This window comes from Oncorhynchus mykiss, chromosome 21 (assembly GCF_013265735.2).
Source record: "Oncorhynchus mykiss isolate Arlee chromosome 21, USDA_OmykA_1.1, whole genome shotgun sequence".
Lineage (NCBI taxonomy): Eukaryota > Metazoa > Chordata > Actinopteri > Salmoniformes > Salmonidae > Oncorhynchus > Oncorhynchus mykiss.
The window spans coordinates 50,271,004-50,288,889 of NC_048585.1; the positions used below are offsets into that span (position 1 = coordinate 50,271,004).

At 41.8% G+C, this 17,886-nt stretch overlaps 1 protein-coding gene across 3 annotated transcripts; it reads right to left on the reverse strand.

The window, feature by feature from the left end:
* Positions 1 to 1,049: 1,049 nt before the first annotated feature.
* Positions 1,050 to 17,267, reverse strand: LOC110500880 (excitatory amino acid transporter 3). 3 transcript variants are annotated; one of them, XM_036958098.1, is made up of 12 exons: positions 16,837 to 17,267; positions 7,519 to 7,659; positions 7,237 to 7,329; positions 7,047 to 7,161; positions 6,782 to 6,824; positions 6,460 to 6,570; positions 5,852 to 6,036; positions 5,157 to 5,264; positions 3,867 to 3,989; positions 3,456 to 3,650; positions 2,990 to 3,124; positions 1,050 to 2,676 (listed from the first exon to the last, which is right to left on the reverse strand). In XM_036958098.1, exons 1-12 carry the CDS (start codon positions 16,919 to 16,921, stop codon positions 2,442 to 2,444), a joined length of 1,569 nt encoding a protein of 522 aa, XP_036813993.1. In that variant the 5' UTR covers positions 16,922 to 17,267; the 3' UTR covers positions 1,050 to 2,441. The 3 variants fall into 3 exon arrangements, with proteins under 3 accessions (XP_036813993.1, XP_036813994.1, XP_036813995.1); XM_036958099.1 differs by lacking the exon at positions 16,837 to 17,267 and adding an exon at positions 15,073 to 15,299; XM_036958100.1 differs by lacking the exon at positions 16,837 to 17,267 and adding an exon at positions 12,243 to 12,518.
* Between the last annotated feature and the right edge of the window lie 619 nt (positions 17,268 to 17,886).

Here is a 17,886-nt window from a genome sequence, read left to right on the forward strand (position 1 = left end):
GCTAGTCTAGAGGATCCAAAACCGCAACCTGTGGTATAATGCAGTGACTGCAGTATTTCAAATGGTTTGCCAAGTCGTTCTTGTAGATAAAAACAAGTTTGTACAGTAACCAAAGGATGCACATCCAATGGTCAGATGCTGGACAGGGAGAAACAAGTAAATGAAAGCAGGAATGTCCACAACTCTAATTCTGTATTCTCAACCATTTCCAAAACCACTCAAAAAGAGAAACGCCCAAGTTATATTTTTCTTTATTAGCTTACATCTAGTACATGTTGATTCATATACTGAAGTCATTTGTGAACTGTACATACTTTAGCCATTGATTGTTGATCTCATCATAATGTGCTTTTGAAATGTACAGAAGAACCGGATTCACAAGCTTTATTTTGAGCCACATCTGATCAATCAAATGTTGGTTACATCGCCCTTGACTTGCTTTCCTATACTCAATAAGTCACCAAGTTGAGAGATGTTCTATAATAACGTTGTCTACTACCTCAAATTAGGCCCGTATGCCTCTGTTATAGAGCAAAAACAAGTCGTAGAGGTCAGATTGCAATGAGCTGTAAAATGAAGAGGCAGTTTCAATAATCCCATGCCTCAAGGGATGAATTTTTTTAAATATTAAGGCTCATCTCTCTCAAGTTTACCCTTTAACAAGGCAAGTCAGTTAAGAACAAATTCTTATTTACAATGACGGCCTACCGGGGGACAGTGGGTTAACTGCCTTGTCTAGGGGCAGAATGACAGATTTTTTACCTGGTCAGCTCGGGGATTCAATTCAGCAAACTTTTGGTTACTGGCCCAACGCTCTAACCACTAGGATACCTGCTGGCCCAAAGTAAGGCTACATAAAGTTATTACATAATGAGCTGTTTGGAAGGCTTTGTTTCTAACTAAGGTTTCATGGTTGATGTTGGAAGATGTACTAACTGCATTCAATTGAATTCCTGGATTCTACTGCTGGGTCTTCCAAAACATTGCCTCAGAAGCCCCACAATTCTTTGTTTCTCTGACAAACAAACATGAAGCGTTTAAAGTTAGCATTCGTTATCAGAAAGCCTTTATTGTCAAGACCATCCTTATTAAAAAGTCATCCTCTTTAGCAATTCATTAAGAAAATATTTCACAGTATTCAATTAAATTCATAACTCAAACCTCGTTAGTGTGCCCATCAACTCTACTTTCTTAAAGGCTATTGGTCACTTGAAAAAGACATTCAGCAGGTCTATGTTCATCACAAGTTTCCCACTGTATATATTTGTAATATTGCTTCATGCAATAAAATTACATGGATGAATGATATAAAGTTAATGAATTAATGAATAAGATGTTTGGCACATATTGTAAAGCTTAAGAACATTAACTTTCACCAACAAATATACTTGACTATGTAAAGAACAATCTCAGCTAAAGCGCCACACATACAAACCAATTATATATATTTATTTAAACTTTTTTTCCGCTTTCAGGCCCACGGGAAGGGGTGGTACGGGGGTCTCTGGATGTTGTTGGGGGATGGGGGGGGACTGATGGGAGGCATGCTTTCTATGGGAGGAGGGCTAGATGGGGTGGGAGGCATGGTTTCTGAGTGGGGAGGGAGAATGCGGGCAGGTGGGTGGAGACTAAGGGGGGGGGAATGGGTTGGGGTTGTCTTTGTATGGATTTCTTTGATTGTTTTTTTGTATCTGACCCCCCCCCCCAGAACAAAAATGAACAAAACGAAATAAGTCACACAAAAATAATTTGCTTCTGAAGAGCAAACAAAGTGTTTGAATCTTTGCAATATACAGTGTATTGAACATCAAGAACATAGTTCTTCTTCCATGCTCTTTCACAGTACATATACACAGCTCAGTCCGGCGATATATTATTTCAGTTACACACACGCGTTGTAGGTATGCATTTCAAAAGCTCTGGCTCTTGTAGTCTCCTTTGCTCCCTCTATGTAAAAACAATAGCAAAAGTATTGATTCATTCAAAAGTGAATGTGTACATTGTCGGCACTATGTCAACATAACAATGGAAGCTCTTTTGGTAAAAGAGAGCATGGGTTCATCCCAAAGGACACCTCATTCTCTACATAGGCCCTGGTCTAAAGTAGTGCACTAGTTAAGCAATAGGGTGTCATTTCAGATACAGCCCAGCTCATTTTAAGGGCTGCTGAGGATTTCCACTTGTGGTTAAAAAAACATACTGATCATCGGGGACAGTGCTGGAAAGAGAATCAAGATAGAACAGATGGTGGTGGCTGATATTGCTACAGATGTAGGATCTTAATTTGAGCCAGTGTGCTGCAGCAGGAAAATAATCCTCCAGCAGTAATCCTGCATCAACAGGAAATGTTGGTCACAGATCTAGAACCAGGCTACAAACAGAACCAGGCTAAACATCTAGCAGCATTGGCACTTCTTTGCCCCCCCCCCCCCCCCCTCCTCCTAAAACTGGGAGGTCTCGGTGAAGGAGATGGCGTCGGTTTTGTCGACGGTGAAGCCGCCGTTGACGTAGGACTTCTTCTCACACTCCTCGTTGTCCAGCGTGGTCCCCAGGGCGAAGGGGTTAGTCACGTCCGAGGTGCCGTCCATCCTCTCCAGCTCCCGCCTGGACAGCTTCTGAACGATGCCAGCTCCGTAGGCATCTCCCAGCACGTTGATCATGGTGCGGAAGCGGTCTCTGAAATGGCGAGTGAACATTGTCCGTTGATAATCAGTTAAAGATACTGTAGACTTTGCAATACGACGTCATCCTACACTGCAGGTAAACTTCAACAACAACAAAACGTAACCTGCCAAGACCGTCCCTCCTGGGCATTGTTTAAGGGGAAGAGAAAGTAGTGGTAGTCTTGGCAGATTTATGTTTTTGTTGTCTTCACTGTGTATGGTGATGTTCTATTGCTGAGTCTAACTTTAAAACGTCACACCATTGGATTAATCATTAAAACAATATTTTCTCTTGACAATATTTCACCCAACAAGGTATTACTCACAGCAGCCAATCCACAGCAATAATTAAAGTGACATCATTTGCCGGTAGTCCAACGGCAGTCAGCACAATCACCATGGTAACAAAACCAGCGTTAGGTACACCGGCAGCTCCGATGCTGGCTACTGTTGCTGTTACACTAAAATCAGAGGAAACAGTCAATTACCCTCATTACAATTTTAATTATTTTATATTATTAGGTCAGTAACTTGATGCTTGATACATGATACTAACATACATACTGCCATGACATATTTCAACTGATTATGATTGAGCTTCCAGTGTGAAGTCTGTTTTGTCACGCACAAATACATGTTTCCTTACATCACTCGGTGGCGTACCCATTCTGAAGTCTGAGGACGCCAAAGACTTTCCGTCTGGTTAGAAATATGCCAAGACACTTTCACCTGCCCAAAATGAGTACATCGAAATACACAATCCCCTGTCAACCCAAGGTGTTGGGGACTTGCCTGATAGTGACAATCTGACCCACGTCAAGATCATAGTTGTTGAGCTGGGCAATGAAGATGGCAGCGACAGCCTCGTAGAGAGCTGTACCGTCCATGTTGATGGTGGCGCCCACGGGCAACACGAAGCGGGTGATCCTCTTGTCGATCCGGAGGTTCTCTTCGGCACAGCGGAAGGTGACAGGCAGGGTGGCAGAGCTAGAGGGAGGTAGCATTTAGGTTAAAGAAGGATGGATGGATAATTGGACAGGTAGGTGGATAATTGGACAGATGGATGGAAGAACGGACAGATGGATGGATTGGATAAATAGATGTATTAAATTAATGGATAAATAAATAGATATGTCAGCGTTTACTGCTATGCTTTGCTATATACAACATTTTGTATGATCCCCAACAGTGACCGAGGCTTACCTGGAAGAGATCATGAGAGCAGTGACCAGTGCCTGAGCCATCCCCAAGGCAAAGGTATACGGGTTCTTCCTCACAATGACAAAGTAGATCAGCGGCAAAAAAACAGTAGAATGGATAGCTAGGCTGAGGAGAAAAGTAAAACATTACAAAAAAGTGTTTGATTTTGGCTCACTGTAAGAAATAGCTGACTAATCCCTGGGGGTTAACTAGGGCTCTTCTCCAGGTTATAATAAAATAATAAACAGGGCTGGGTATCAAAAGGCACCCTGTTCCCTTTATAGTCCACTACTCTGACCACGGCACATAGGCCTCTGGTCAACAGTAGTGCACTATATAGGGAACAGAGTGCTATTTAGGACACACAGGACAGCGTTCCCCCCCACTAGACTCTGGAGAATCATTTTCCTGTTCACGCAGAAGCATAATTCTGTCCGGAAAATTAATGGTTGGACAGGTGTCCGCTAAAGGCCTCATTATCACATCTGCAGGTTAAGCCGTTTTAAATGTCCTTGGTTCTTATCTGCCAGGACAGAGATGACATTTTACAGTATCTTTACAAGAATACTGGACCCTAATGCCAGCTATAAATCTACTGTTAGGAGTTGTATGAATAAATGACTAAACAATATCCCCATTTCAAATAGAACTGTAACTAAGTAAACTTATACTCTGTTTTATTATATTTGATTAACAATATGAATTCATAAGTGAGGGATTGTGGAGCCTGAAACAGGGGGTAATTAAATAAAATAAATACCATTCCAGCCAGGTTGGAGAAGATTGGAAGTGTTTTTTTTATTTAAGTAAGCAGAAAGGGTAATTAACCTATGGTTGAACCGACTCAACTTAGCACGGGAATGTTCAGATAAAGACTGTGTGTTTTCTTAGGTTTTGCATTAGCTGGAACTGTCAGCTAAGTGGTGATGGATAATGGTGAGGGATCAAGAGTTAATTCAGTTATATTGTGTGTCGTGTGTGCGCTAGTAGGTCGGAATGAACTTTTAAACCTGCTTTGTCTTGGTCGAGAGGAGGAGATTCATTCTAGAACCAATGACGTCATATTTTGTATATAAACTGTTGTTCGTGGTTACATGGCAGCGCGCTCCGAGAATAAATACTATTTTCTAATTTTGATAAGACTGGTCTCCGTCTATTTTATGCAAATAAGAATCTTACAAATTCTCATAAAATAGACTAAGTGAATTCAATTAATGAAAACATATTGGAATAATGAAATTATACCAACATCTACCAATGTTGTGGAGAGAGAGAATGCTGGTTTAGGCTCACCCACTCAAAACTGTCACCATGTACATGCCCAACTTCATGAAGATCTCCCAGTCTTCTACCTCAATGATCTTGGCAGCAATGAGGAAGAGTATCCCCACTGGCATATAGCTGTAATAATAACAATGGTTATGTTAATGCTATCCACATTTCCACCATCACCTCCTCCACTGGATTAGCATTGAATACTACAGTACATTCATATAATAGCATAGAAAATAGATAATGTGAACTACAAGATTCTAAACATTTGTAGTGTAGCTAAGTGAGATGGAGGGTGAATTTTAAGATAAAAAAAAAAGTGTATTAGTAAAGATAGCCTGTAGACTACACTGTACTTATGCCGCGTTCATATGCTAGTGGAAACTAGAAAACACTGGTTGTGTTTCAACCAGTTCGCAAATCGGAAATGTCCAAGTTCCGAGTAGCACGTGAACTCAGGAATACATACCACATGATAATCTGAACTAGCCTCATGGTGGCCTCATGGTTACATGTATTTATTTACCTAGGCAAGTCAGTTAAGAACAAATTCTTATTTTCAATGACGGCCTAGGAACAGTGGGTTAACTGCCTGTTCTGGGGCAGAACGACAGATTTCGGTTACTAGTCCAACACTCTAACCACTAGGCTACCCTGCCGCCCCACATACCACATGATAATCTGAACTAGCCTCATGGTGGCCTGTAGTTACATACCACATGATAATCTGAACTAGCCTCATGGTGGCCTCATTTAAAGCATCAAAGAACTCCAGCAGGATGCGTCCCCTTTCACCCATCTTGCCGATGACGAGGCCAAACGCCACACAGAACACGATGAGGCCCAGCACGTTGAGCCCATCAGAATATGACTCAACTATTATATAGTCCTTGGTGATGTTCTACAGAGAGGAGAAATAAGGAAGCAAGTATAAAAATATAAATAGATTTTGGTCAAAAAATCCACAGGTGAAGTACTGTGTTTCAGTGGGCCGACAGCCATTTTCTTGTGCTTTTTCCTCAGATCACAACATATTGACCCCTGTCCCCACAGTGGCATTATAATGTTCTGCAAGTTGATCTGTGGTCATAGCCATCACACTTGATGTGGGTAGCCATGTGTAAACGCACCAAGGCTCATCTGAAAAAAAGACTGACATGGATACATTTTCATACCACAAAAGATTGTGATTGGACAGATAGCCATCGGATGAACTCTAAACAAGTAAGAAAAGCTTGTTTAGAGCCAGCTTCGATCCTATCAAGTCACAGCTCTTGACACACAGGCGAATAAACAGTAACACCGGATAAACAGTAACACCTACCTCTGGGGGGAAAATGGTTGCCATGACAGTGGTAGAGAAAGGAGGGAACATTGTGGTTGTAGTGTTCTCCTTCACTTTAGAGGGTTCCAACTCTTTGCGCGTTGTCTTGTACTGGTTGAATTAAAATAGTAACATTTGACATGGTTACATTTGAATGTAAACCATGTTTTGTCCTCAAAGAGCAGTGATTGTATAGCCTGCCCCAAGATTTGTTTGTGCCGTCTTGACAATTCTCATCAGAGTTGACAAGGCAGCACAAACAGATCTGGGACCAGGCTAGTGACCTTAAGCTTGAATGTACAAATCAGACAAAGACTCTTACCTGTTGGAAACAAGCCTGCACTATGTTTTCAGGAAACATGTTTCTGTGGATCGAATAGGACAAATGTTGAGATGACAACAATGTGAGCCAAATGTTACTCACTGCATCTCTGACTGATGTAGAATGGGCATTTTATAGAAATTCTATCAACTTAATTATCATATTCATTTATTTGACTGCTAAATTGGTTCGGTCACCCCTCCCTCAAACTAACTTTGCCACCGCTGCTGAAAATAATTATAGGGGAAACACTGGAAGCTGTCACCTGACAAGATCCAGTAGTGTGTCGACGGTGTTGACGTTTTGTGTGATCTCTGTCCTGTCGATGTTTTCTGCCTTCTGAGAGACACCAGGTTTGATGGTTATCACCAATGCAATACCTGAAAAACATGTTCCCCATCATTCAATAGTCAAATGTCATTCAAAGGGAGTGAGACCAGGCACTTTTAACTCACCCAAAATGACTGCAATGATGGTGGTGGTTAAGTAATAAACCACAGCCCTCAAACCTATCTTTCCGGAAACATCCGAATCCAGGGCGGCCACTCCTGTGAACACAAACAAGACCTGGTCACCCAAAGGAAGCATGTCTGTCAACAAGTCCTCTCAATGACTAGGACTATTTTAGTTGTCGTTGACTAAGATATCTGTACACATTCTCTGATGGCCCCCTTCATTAAGCATAGTAACAGAGTGACTGAGATAGAGCTGTTGAGATACAATTCATCCCAAGTTACCTGTTATCATGCTGGAGATGATGAGGGGCAGGATGACCAGCTTGAGCATCCGCATCAGGATATCTCCCGGGAATCCAAAATACTGCTTATCGAGGTGGGAAAGGGAGGCATATTCCCTAACCAACACACCAAGGCCTATCCCTGAGAGAACGAGACAGAGAGAGAGAGTTGAACAAGGTTAGTTTACGAAGGTTAGTTCAGTACAAGGTTTGTTCAATACATCACAAGTTTAGTTCCCAGTTCCCACACTACCCATTCACTGAATATGAAGGATTTTCACTGTGGAAATGTAGTGGGAGAGAGGGAGATATAATGATGACAAAAGAAACAACATTGGTGTTTGACCTGCATGCCATGTCAAATTAAAATGTAAGCATCGCTATTATTTAAGAGCTGCCAAGTAGGCTATCACAGTATTATGACTGTGTGACTTTCTCGTTTTTAGTTTATGGGCAAGGTGTTACATAACTGTTGCTTTGCACAGGGTTTCATGACATGGGTTTAAGGTTGTGACATTGTGAAATACACTGTATGTAACGTTTATGGGGTGGAGAGGGGGGTTCGCCCATAAACGTTACGCTGATCCACTTCCATCCTCCCCACCCTGTGTGTCATCAACCACTACAAGCCACCATAAAACAACCCTGTGAAAGGTTGGGAAAAGTGGTGACACAGCGAATTGTAACTCAATAGGTTACATCATTCCTAATTCAAAATAAACCCTCTCATGATATACTGTACAGAAGTTGTTCCACACCGGAGGTGGCTGTGGTAGTAAAAAAACAAAAATGTTATTTATTTATTTTACCAGGTAAGTTGATAATGGTGGTGGTGATTGTGGTAATGGTGGCAAGGTTGTAAGGGCTCCATAAGAACAGCCCTTAGCCGTGGTATATTGGCCATATACCACACCTCCTCAGGCCTTATTGCTAAAGTAATTACCATTTTGTGATGCAATTTCTATCTGGTAATTTATGTAAAATAACGTGATTCCTTCAAAATGTGATGAGTCGGCACATTTATTGAGATCTGGGTCTGTATTCACAGAGTATGTGTGCTAGGATCAGTTTTGTATTTTAGATAATAATAAATAAGAGTATATGGATATGGAGGGGACCAGATCCTAGATCAGCACTCCTCGTCAGACTATTTATGAATACAGGGCCTATGGAGAGTAAAATCTTGCAGCATGCCACAATAGGACAGTTATTGGCAAAGCTAAATTACTTATGTTATGAATTAAACATACAAGACGTAGTCCAACAATCCCGCCCATGTAATATCTTAAGTACAGAACTGGCATGGAAGGGCTGCCATGCTACTAGAGAGTAAGCATGGCCAGCAACAGAGGCCACATGGTGTAGTAGTGAACTTTTATGTGCACTGTAAAGCCGTTACCGTGATTTTGACAGTAGCTTACAGGCAGCTCTGTGGCAAGTAAAAATATGTATTTCATATTACAGTACACCTACTGTAATACAAATATGGTATTGAAGCAAGTACTGTGTAAATGCTACTGTAATCAGAATGAATGGATTAATTAATGAAATTCATTGAGGAGAGCGGTTTGTATTTCACAGTATTTTACTGTAATTATATGGGATTAGTGCAAGCAGGTTGGCTGCTCAGCAACCTGGTCTCAGAGCATTTTGGGCATATGCCCTCCCACTGGGGAGCCAGGCCCAGCCAAACATAATTAGTTTTCCCCCACAAAATGGTTTAATTACAGACAGAAATACTCCTCAGTTTCATTAGCTGTCCATAATGATCTCAGACAATCTCGCAGGTTAAGAAGCCAGATGTGGCGGTACTGGGCTAGCGTGGTTGCATGTGGTCTGCGGTTGTGAAGCCGGTTGGACGTACTGACAAATTCTCTAAGACAACGGTGGAGGCGGCTTTTGATAGAAAAATAAACATTACATTCTCTGGCAACAGCTCTGGTGGACATTCCTGCAGTCAGCATGCCAATTGTACTCTCCCTCAAAATTTGGCCTTTTATTGTCCCCAGCACAAGGTGCACCTGTGTAATGATCATGCTGTTTAATCAGCTTCTTGATATGCCACACCTGTCAGGTGGATGGATTATCTTGGCAAAGGAGAAATGCTCACGAACAGGGTTGTAAACAAATCTTTTATTTCAGCTCATGAAACATGGGACCAACACTTTACATGTTGCGTTTATATTTTTGTTCAGTATAGTTGCAAAGTAGCTAAAAAGTATTAAATAGTTGAAAAGTTGCTAATTAGCTAAAATTATAAAGTTGTCCGTGATGAGATTTGAAAATAGCTCAAACATATAACGCAAAAGTCTAGCAACCTGTAGGTTGCGAGTTCGCATCTCATCATGGACAACTTTATAATTTTATCATTCTTGACGTTTGCATTATACGCCCATCCTTCCACCCCGACCAACCACCCTCCTTTCGTTTTTGCCTTTTGGTAGCCATCTGTGTTATATAACTATACAAAAACGTAACATATGGAGTGTCTCGAATTTACGTACAGAATAATAAGAAATGCTCTGAAACCAGGTTGGGCTGCTAGGTAAAGTGCTTCCAATCATTGCAGCATATTAATAAATATTTGCACTTCTAGAGGCGTTACAAAGGCTTCCAAACAAGCAGCAACTACATGGCAAAACAGACCAAAAGGAAATGACAAAAATGCTCATTTAAAATACCATGCACCCACTAGGGGTCAAAAGGTTTTTGGCACTCCAACAATAGGGTACGGTACTGTTTTCTGTGGAGTGGAATTACAGTGCCATTCGAAATACAGCAATTATTTTACTGTTAATAATACAAATAATTACCATTAGTTTTCCATTACAGTGTGACATCTCATGGCAGAACTGTGTGTCTGTTTAAGGCATTACATGGCAAACCAACCAAATTACAGACTGACAGAGTGCCCATCTCAGTATGTAATCCAAATGAGGTGTTGACTCTCTGTGGTCACTCAAGATTCCATGACACTTTCTAAAGAATAGAGTTGTTAATGTAAGTAATATTCTGCAATTTTGAGGATGAAATTCATTAACAATCAAGGTTCAATCAGAACACTCAATCTTAGGCGAAGGAGGTGCTAATGAACATTGTTCAGTGCCTCTTTTCAGTGTCTTCCAAATGTAATGTTATTGTGAGCTTCCATAGTTTCCCGATGTAGAGCTCAGAAAAAGGTGGTTGGTGGCACTACGTCGTGACAACTTTACTGTCACCAAACACACAAAGGTGTGTAGTACACGTTTCGTCGAAAGTGACTTTGTTGAGGGAAAATTGGGGGGGGGGCGACAATACCTAAAAAGAGGTGTTGTTCATACTGTCTTCACGTGGAAATGGCACATTCAAAAGAGACCTGGTGTTTGGGAAAGACCTCCTGCTCCGACTGAGGGGGGTGAAGAACAAGGTGCACTGCCTATGGACTGTGCAGTCTCTGATCCGGTCCAGACCCATGATTACTGTGCAGTCCCTGAACCCGCAGCCCTGGAAATGGCCCTAATGGCAAACCATGAGCACGTAAGAGAAATTGAGGAGCTTTGAGCCAAGCTGGAGAAACTGATCTACAGCGATTTGCTGGTTCTGACGAGGATATACTGTACGTTTTTACACAGGGTACAATAATTATTATCCAGCATTACTATTGCTTATTATTTACTATTAATTATATTATCCCAAAGTCCATCTTAACTTTAAGTACATGTTCATTGTTATTTAAAATTAGGCTAGCATATATTAGCCTAAGTAGGCACATTGGATGTATATTGTCTTTACACTAGTTTTCAGTTAACCCCCAAAAATGCTCCCAGGTCGTTGCTTCAAATAAGATTTGGTTCTTAGTCCACTTTCCAGATTAAATAACGGAACATTTTAAAACAAATTTGCTGCTGTGAATTACAGTACGAATTGCAGTAACAAGAAAACAGGCTACAATAGCAGATAGGTCATGTCTAGTGCTAGGGCTTAGAGAAGATAGGTAATAACAGTAATGAGCTTTTTTCGTATTCAAATACTCTGGGTCCATCTTTAGATTTGCAAGCTACACCCACCCACCCGATGGCCTTCTGGCACTTGATTGAGCGGGCAGCAGAGACCAAGTTTATAAGAATCACAAGCACCAATCCATCTGAAACAATTGTTACTCCAAGAAAACCGGGAAGGGACAACTTCATTAAATACTTAAAGAGTACATTATATGATCTTACTGTAATTGTTAAACATTATTTACTTGTTGTTATGAACCGAATATAAGGACTATTGTACTAAAATGGGTTTCTTTACGTTCAGACTGCCATCAATCAACGAGTTCTTCTTGTTTATGACTCATCTGTCTCTGGGTCTGAAGCAGAAGGATTTAGCCCATCGGTTCAGCATTCACCAATCGACAGTGAGCCGGATTATCATCTCTTAGGCCAACTTCCTCTACTGTCTGCTTGGATCAGCACGGATATGGATCCCCAAGGAAACCATCAAAGCCCACCTGCCACCGGAGTTCAAGGACTATCCAGACACCCAGGTAGTGATGGACTGCACTGAACTCCACTGCCAGACAACATCTTCACTACTACTGCAGAGTGAGGTGTTTTCTTCCTACAAGTCACACTGTACCTTTAAGGACATGTTGGGAATGTCACCACATGGAGCTGTCACTTTTGTGTCATCTTTGTATGCTGGATCTGTGAGTGACAAGGATATCTTCAAGTAGTCTGGAATTATTTCCTTACTCACCCCTGACATGGCCTTTATGGTGGATAAGGGCTTTCTCGTAGATTACATTGTTCCGTGCAAGGTCTACCGGCCAGCCTTTCTGTCAAGACGCACACAGATGCCAGCGCATGAGGTTAGAGAGACCCAATCCATTGCCAGGCTGAGAGTACATGTTGAAAGAATGATCCATAGAGTAAAGGAGCACACGCTGTTTGACACAAACCATCTCAGGCAGCATCAACCAATTACTTGCAGTGGCGTGCCTGTTGGTCAACTATCAAAACAGACCTTTAGTCAGAGCATGGGCCAAACCAGTGTAAATGAACATGTGTTTATTTGCTAGCAGCAAAATAATAATTTGTTAATCTACGACATGTATCAATCATTTGTGTTGTAGTGAATATCAGTTTGTGTGGAGCTTGTATTGGCTTTAATTAGGCAATGAGTAATAGGGGTGGAGGAAAGAAATCAAGTAAACACAGAATAGCCGGAATGCAAGATTGAATACAATGTTAGAGATGTGTAATTGTTTAACTGAACCGTTGAACATTTGCAGAAATATATATTTTTTAACAAATCTATTCTACTGTAGATTTCTTCACAAGAACATCAATAACTTATTTTTCATAAAACCACTCAACTTGGCACCCATGCAGGGGATCCATTCAGGTGCGAGAGACACTTCTGCAAGTAGTGGTAAAAATAGAAGTGGTCAACCTTCTCTCTTAGTTTTTGAAACCTGTAGATCTTTAGAAATCCTTTCAACTAGGATGTCCTCCTGTGCACAGATGACAAAGTGAGAAGGAATTGACCTTGCACCTGCCAGTAGTAAGCATGATATCTCTTCAACTTCAGCTCTCCATTCTGTATCTTCAGGTAAGGGCAGTCAACAATACTTGGTACATTTGGGCACTTGACCTCTTAAGAGTCCAAAATGTGGTCTCACACTGGGATCATATATGATTCCATCTGGAGAGGATCCTAACCACGGAGCATCTGGGTGCACTACGAAGCCACACGGAAAGAAGTTAACATTCTTCAGTGTGCAGTACTTCTGTACAGCCACTGGCTCCATGGCTAGCCCCCTCTTCATCTCCATGGTCTGCATACCAGATCCCTTGAACATCCGCTCAGCTAGGTGGTCAGCTGAGGTCTCTCCCCGGACATGGCAAACCTTTAGGAAACGAGAGGATTTTATTCTCATTTTCCTGAGCTGATCCCATTCCGGGCTACTGCTCTGCTCCCTTGTAGCAACCTCGACTTTGTGTGACATCTCGTAGGTTGTCTCTAATGCCTTGAGGTGGAACTGCTCCTGATGGCTAAGGACGTAAGCACACTGGGAAGACAGAAGCCTGTAGCCATCTAATGGAAGTTTTGGTGGAGAAGGGGCATCGGCAATCATCACAATTTCACGGGTCTTTGGCTGTGGAAGCTGATAGGACAGAACACTGCCGGCTTGCACTGGCCCAAAGGCGGACTCAACCAGGGGCACGTCAGCTGACATTTCCATTGTTGTCACAAGAGTGGCAGTAAGTGGAGAAAAGTTGTCATACGCTTCTGAGACGCGGAGAAGGTCCATGTCAGGCATGTATCCATTGAGCACTTTGTAGAGAGAACTTCTGCAAAACATGTTAAAACCTTAACATCAGGTTGGAGAGATTCCTATGACAAAGACTCAAGTAACTTTTCCATAAACCGCACAAGCCCAAAAGTTCGAATAAAATGAATTAAAATATACAGATTTATAGATTTCCCCCCAGTCTTTGTCCCAAACATTTGTCATTACATCGTAGACGCCCTGTTTAGGCTTATCATCTGGATACAAAAACAATCACAAGAAAATGCTTTCTAAAATGTTTCCATTCTAGGAACCTCCAACTTAACTTATTCCATCAGCACACGAGTTAGTAGGTTTACGGAACTCTATCCCATCAAACCGGACCTGGCTTCACACCTTAATTAACAAGGATTTACTGTTACATAGGCTGAATACTTTTCAGGTGCATTTTTTTATGGATATTGATAGACTCACAAGTGTTCTTGGCTTGTGCCAACACTGTTCTGTTTCTGTGCTGCTTTGAACTGGTGGTGCAGAAAGAATGTTTAGTTGAAAGTAGTGCGCTGTCTGGTAAAGAAGGGCCACCAGATGATTGCACATAGCACTTCCTGCAACACAGGAGCAGTGGTTTGGACCACTATCACTGGTACGGAGTGCTTTAACACCATCTGTGAAGATAAGTGTGATGAAAGACTGAAGTGAGAAACAAGAATGATGCAGCCCATAAATAACAATAACTAACTAGGGGCTCATTTTAACTATACAGGAATAGATTGTGTCTCAGTAACACAATACCAAACAATGCATCAACAGATCTTTACCAAATAAAGATCTTTACCAATTCTAAATTGGGATTGGGACCCATCATTAATATCTATCTACCGATACGATTAAAAGTTGACACTGTCTCCAACACATTTTGACCATGATGACAGTGTCTCACAGGAGATGTTTAACAAGGTCCCTAGTAGCTATCTATAACCTTTCCCTGCTCTCATGCTGTGCAGCTTTTCACTCTTCCTCATGGACCTGTGACAGGCAGCCCTCACGGTGATCTCTCTCCCCTGTCAATGTATCTTTGTTAAATACTGTGTAGAGGACATGAATAAAAATTATTTTTTAGCTAGCAAGCATAACTTAACCAAGCTAACGAAAATACACACATTCTCAGGTAGATTCTGTCAACGTTACATCATTTTACGAAGTAACTAGCTAGTTACAGTTAATAGTTAAATTAGCTAGCTAATGATTGTAGCTAGCCGACGTTACATCTGTCACTGACTTGGTACTCACCTTCATAGTTGTCTATGTAGCTTCCTATACACATCTGGAACCCCTTTTCATTCTTGCTAGCTGGAGTCTCGGAGGCTGATTTAACAATTCGATGTACATCATTAATATTAATTTGAGGCAAGTCCTGAAGACACCTAGTGAAAAAACGGCGACATAGTGGTAGTAACGTTATATCGTCGATAACATCTAGACTGACCGGAAATCGCCACACCGGTAGAAAGTGTGTTCGATCATGGAATATGCATAAGGGTTATTGGCTCTACTAACTCTCCTCTCCATGGCAACTGTTACAATGTTATTGTAAATTACAATGTTTTTTTCCAAGAAAGTAAAATAAAAATAGGAATAGGTTATCTATTTGGTCAGGTTTATGGGTTTACATTCTGAAAATACCCACTGTGCACACCCTGGTTGGATCAACGTTGTTCCCACGTAATTTCAATGAAATTACATTGAACCAACGTGGAATAGACGTTGAAATGACATATGTCCCCAGTGGCTAACTGCATAAGCAGAAATTGCATTATCCTTGTGGAGGGCCCTTCAAAAGCAGCATTTATCATTTAATGGTTTGACAGCCTTTAAAACACAATACTGCCACAGAGCCAAAGTCCATTTAGTCCATAAAATCATAAATGTCCAACCAAGCAAACACAACAAAATGGTTACAGGGCAGGACAATTCAGTGACAGGCCCTAAAAATCAGAGGGCTGTTTTTTACAAAACAACAGGTCGCAGGCAGCGTCAGAAGACAGTGTGAAATTGTGCATTACGGTGGGCAGGACCAAGTTTGGGAAACCCTGCTATATGGAATCCTTGGTACGTCCCTACCTTAAACCCTAAACTTAACACCTATCCTTATCATAACCTTAACCATAACCAACTTTTCAACTTTGGGGTGGGGGGGGGGGGGGGGGGGGGGGGGGCGTCCCAAGGATTCAAAATTGCAAGGACTGATGCAGAATAACTGACTGACTGAAGGAGCCAGTGGAGTGGGTCAGTTCACTCTAGTTCCGTTTGACTGAGGCAGTGAGACATGCTCTGGGAGGCAGCACAGCATACAACAGTGCAGGGAACCCTGTCTCTGTAGGAGAGTGGGCATCAGCGTAGCAGTGGCAGAGACTGCTGTGCACATCCATATAATGAACAGTCACACAGAAACAAACAGTATGACCAGCCACAGTCACACACACACACACTGTTCGCATCCATCTTTGAACATCCTCACAGCTGCATGCACACACAGGTGCACACACACGCAGCATGCACAAGGCAACATTATGCACACCCATGCATGCACATTACTACTCCCATAGGGCGGCGCATAGCGTCGTCCGGGTTTGGCCGGGCTAGGCCGTCATTGTAAATAAGAATTTGTTCTTAACTGACTTGCCTAGTTAAATAAAGGATAAATATATATATATATATATATATATATATATATATATATATATATATATATATTTTACAATTCTCATCAGCCAGTCCCCCAGCCCTACACATCCTTATAGGATCAAGACAGGCTTCTGGATGACTCAAAGCCTGGACTGCAGCAGTGGAAAACATCAGGAGAGATTAAAATTGTGTCAAAATAGACAAAAAGGAGAGAGGGAGTGGGAAAAGGGGGAGGGTGCACTGACAGAGCAAGGAGAGAGAGTGGAGACAGACAGGCAGCTACGCGGGAGTGTGTGACATCAAGCAGGGCTTCTTCACACTAAGCCGAGCGCAGACAAAAGGGTTAGGGGGGGCTTCACTTTCACTTACCTAACAGCACCGACACAATGGTCGCAATCAGCAACCAGTTCCTCTTCAGTAAGCCTTTGAGGTCCCAGCCCCTGTGTTCTTTCATCTTGTCCACTGGCGGCGACTTCCTTTAGCCCCCACTATAGATGGCACAATGGAAGTCGGACACAAAAGGATCCACGTATTGGGAGGCCAGCTGACAGATGTAAGCAGGCAGTAGAGGCTAGTAGCTGTATACGCTCCAGCTATAACTACCTAAACAGAAGATGCAGCTCTCCCGCGTGGTCGTCAGTTGTTTCTGATGGAGAGGGAGAAAAACGCCTCCTGCGTGTGTCGCTCTGTGTGTGTGTGTGTGTGAGGCAGAAAGTATGCGTGACAGAGAATGAGATCGATCAGCAGGTTTTTACCCGTAAGGGTTACCTCCAACCCACCACCATTCCACACACACACCCCGTCCCTCCCTCACAGACACACGAAGGCTCCATTCCCAGAATACACTGCCACCTACTGTGTCTTTAGACACCTAATCATTACTCTAACACCGAAAGGCATTCTACAAGAATATATAACTTATAAAAAGACAATAAAACAACGAATTAACAGTTTTTTACAATTACCAAGTTCATTATTTTACAATAAAAATAAACATTCTGTATTTCACAGGTATACTGTATACTGAAGAATGTTATGAAATGATAAGGACAGAAGAATGTTTAGAAATTGGTTATGTTCTAAATGTTTAATTAGAACAGCATTAACTAATCCAAATTACAGTTAATTTTATACAGAATTCTTAGATGTTCAATACATTACATTTAATCATTCCAAAATGAATTATTAGAACTATAATATTTCTAAAATCTATCAACAAAACTGATTTAAAAAAAACAGAATGCATGTATTAAAATCCTATCACCCCATATAAACCTGGGTGCTAGTCTGTCCACTGTGGGGCTGTTGTGGAGTATGCTCTATTCGACTGAGTATGCTCCCCGCATCACTACGGGAGAATCTGCTGCCTCCGATGCCTTCAGAGGATTGACTTTCTGAGGAGGCGTTAGGCGACTGGCT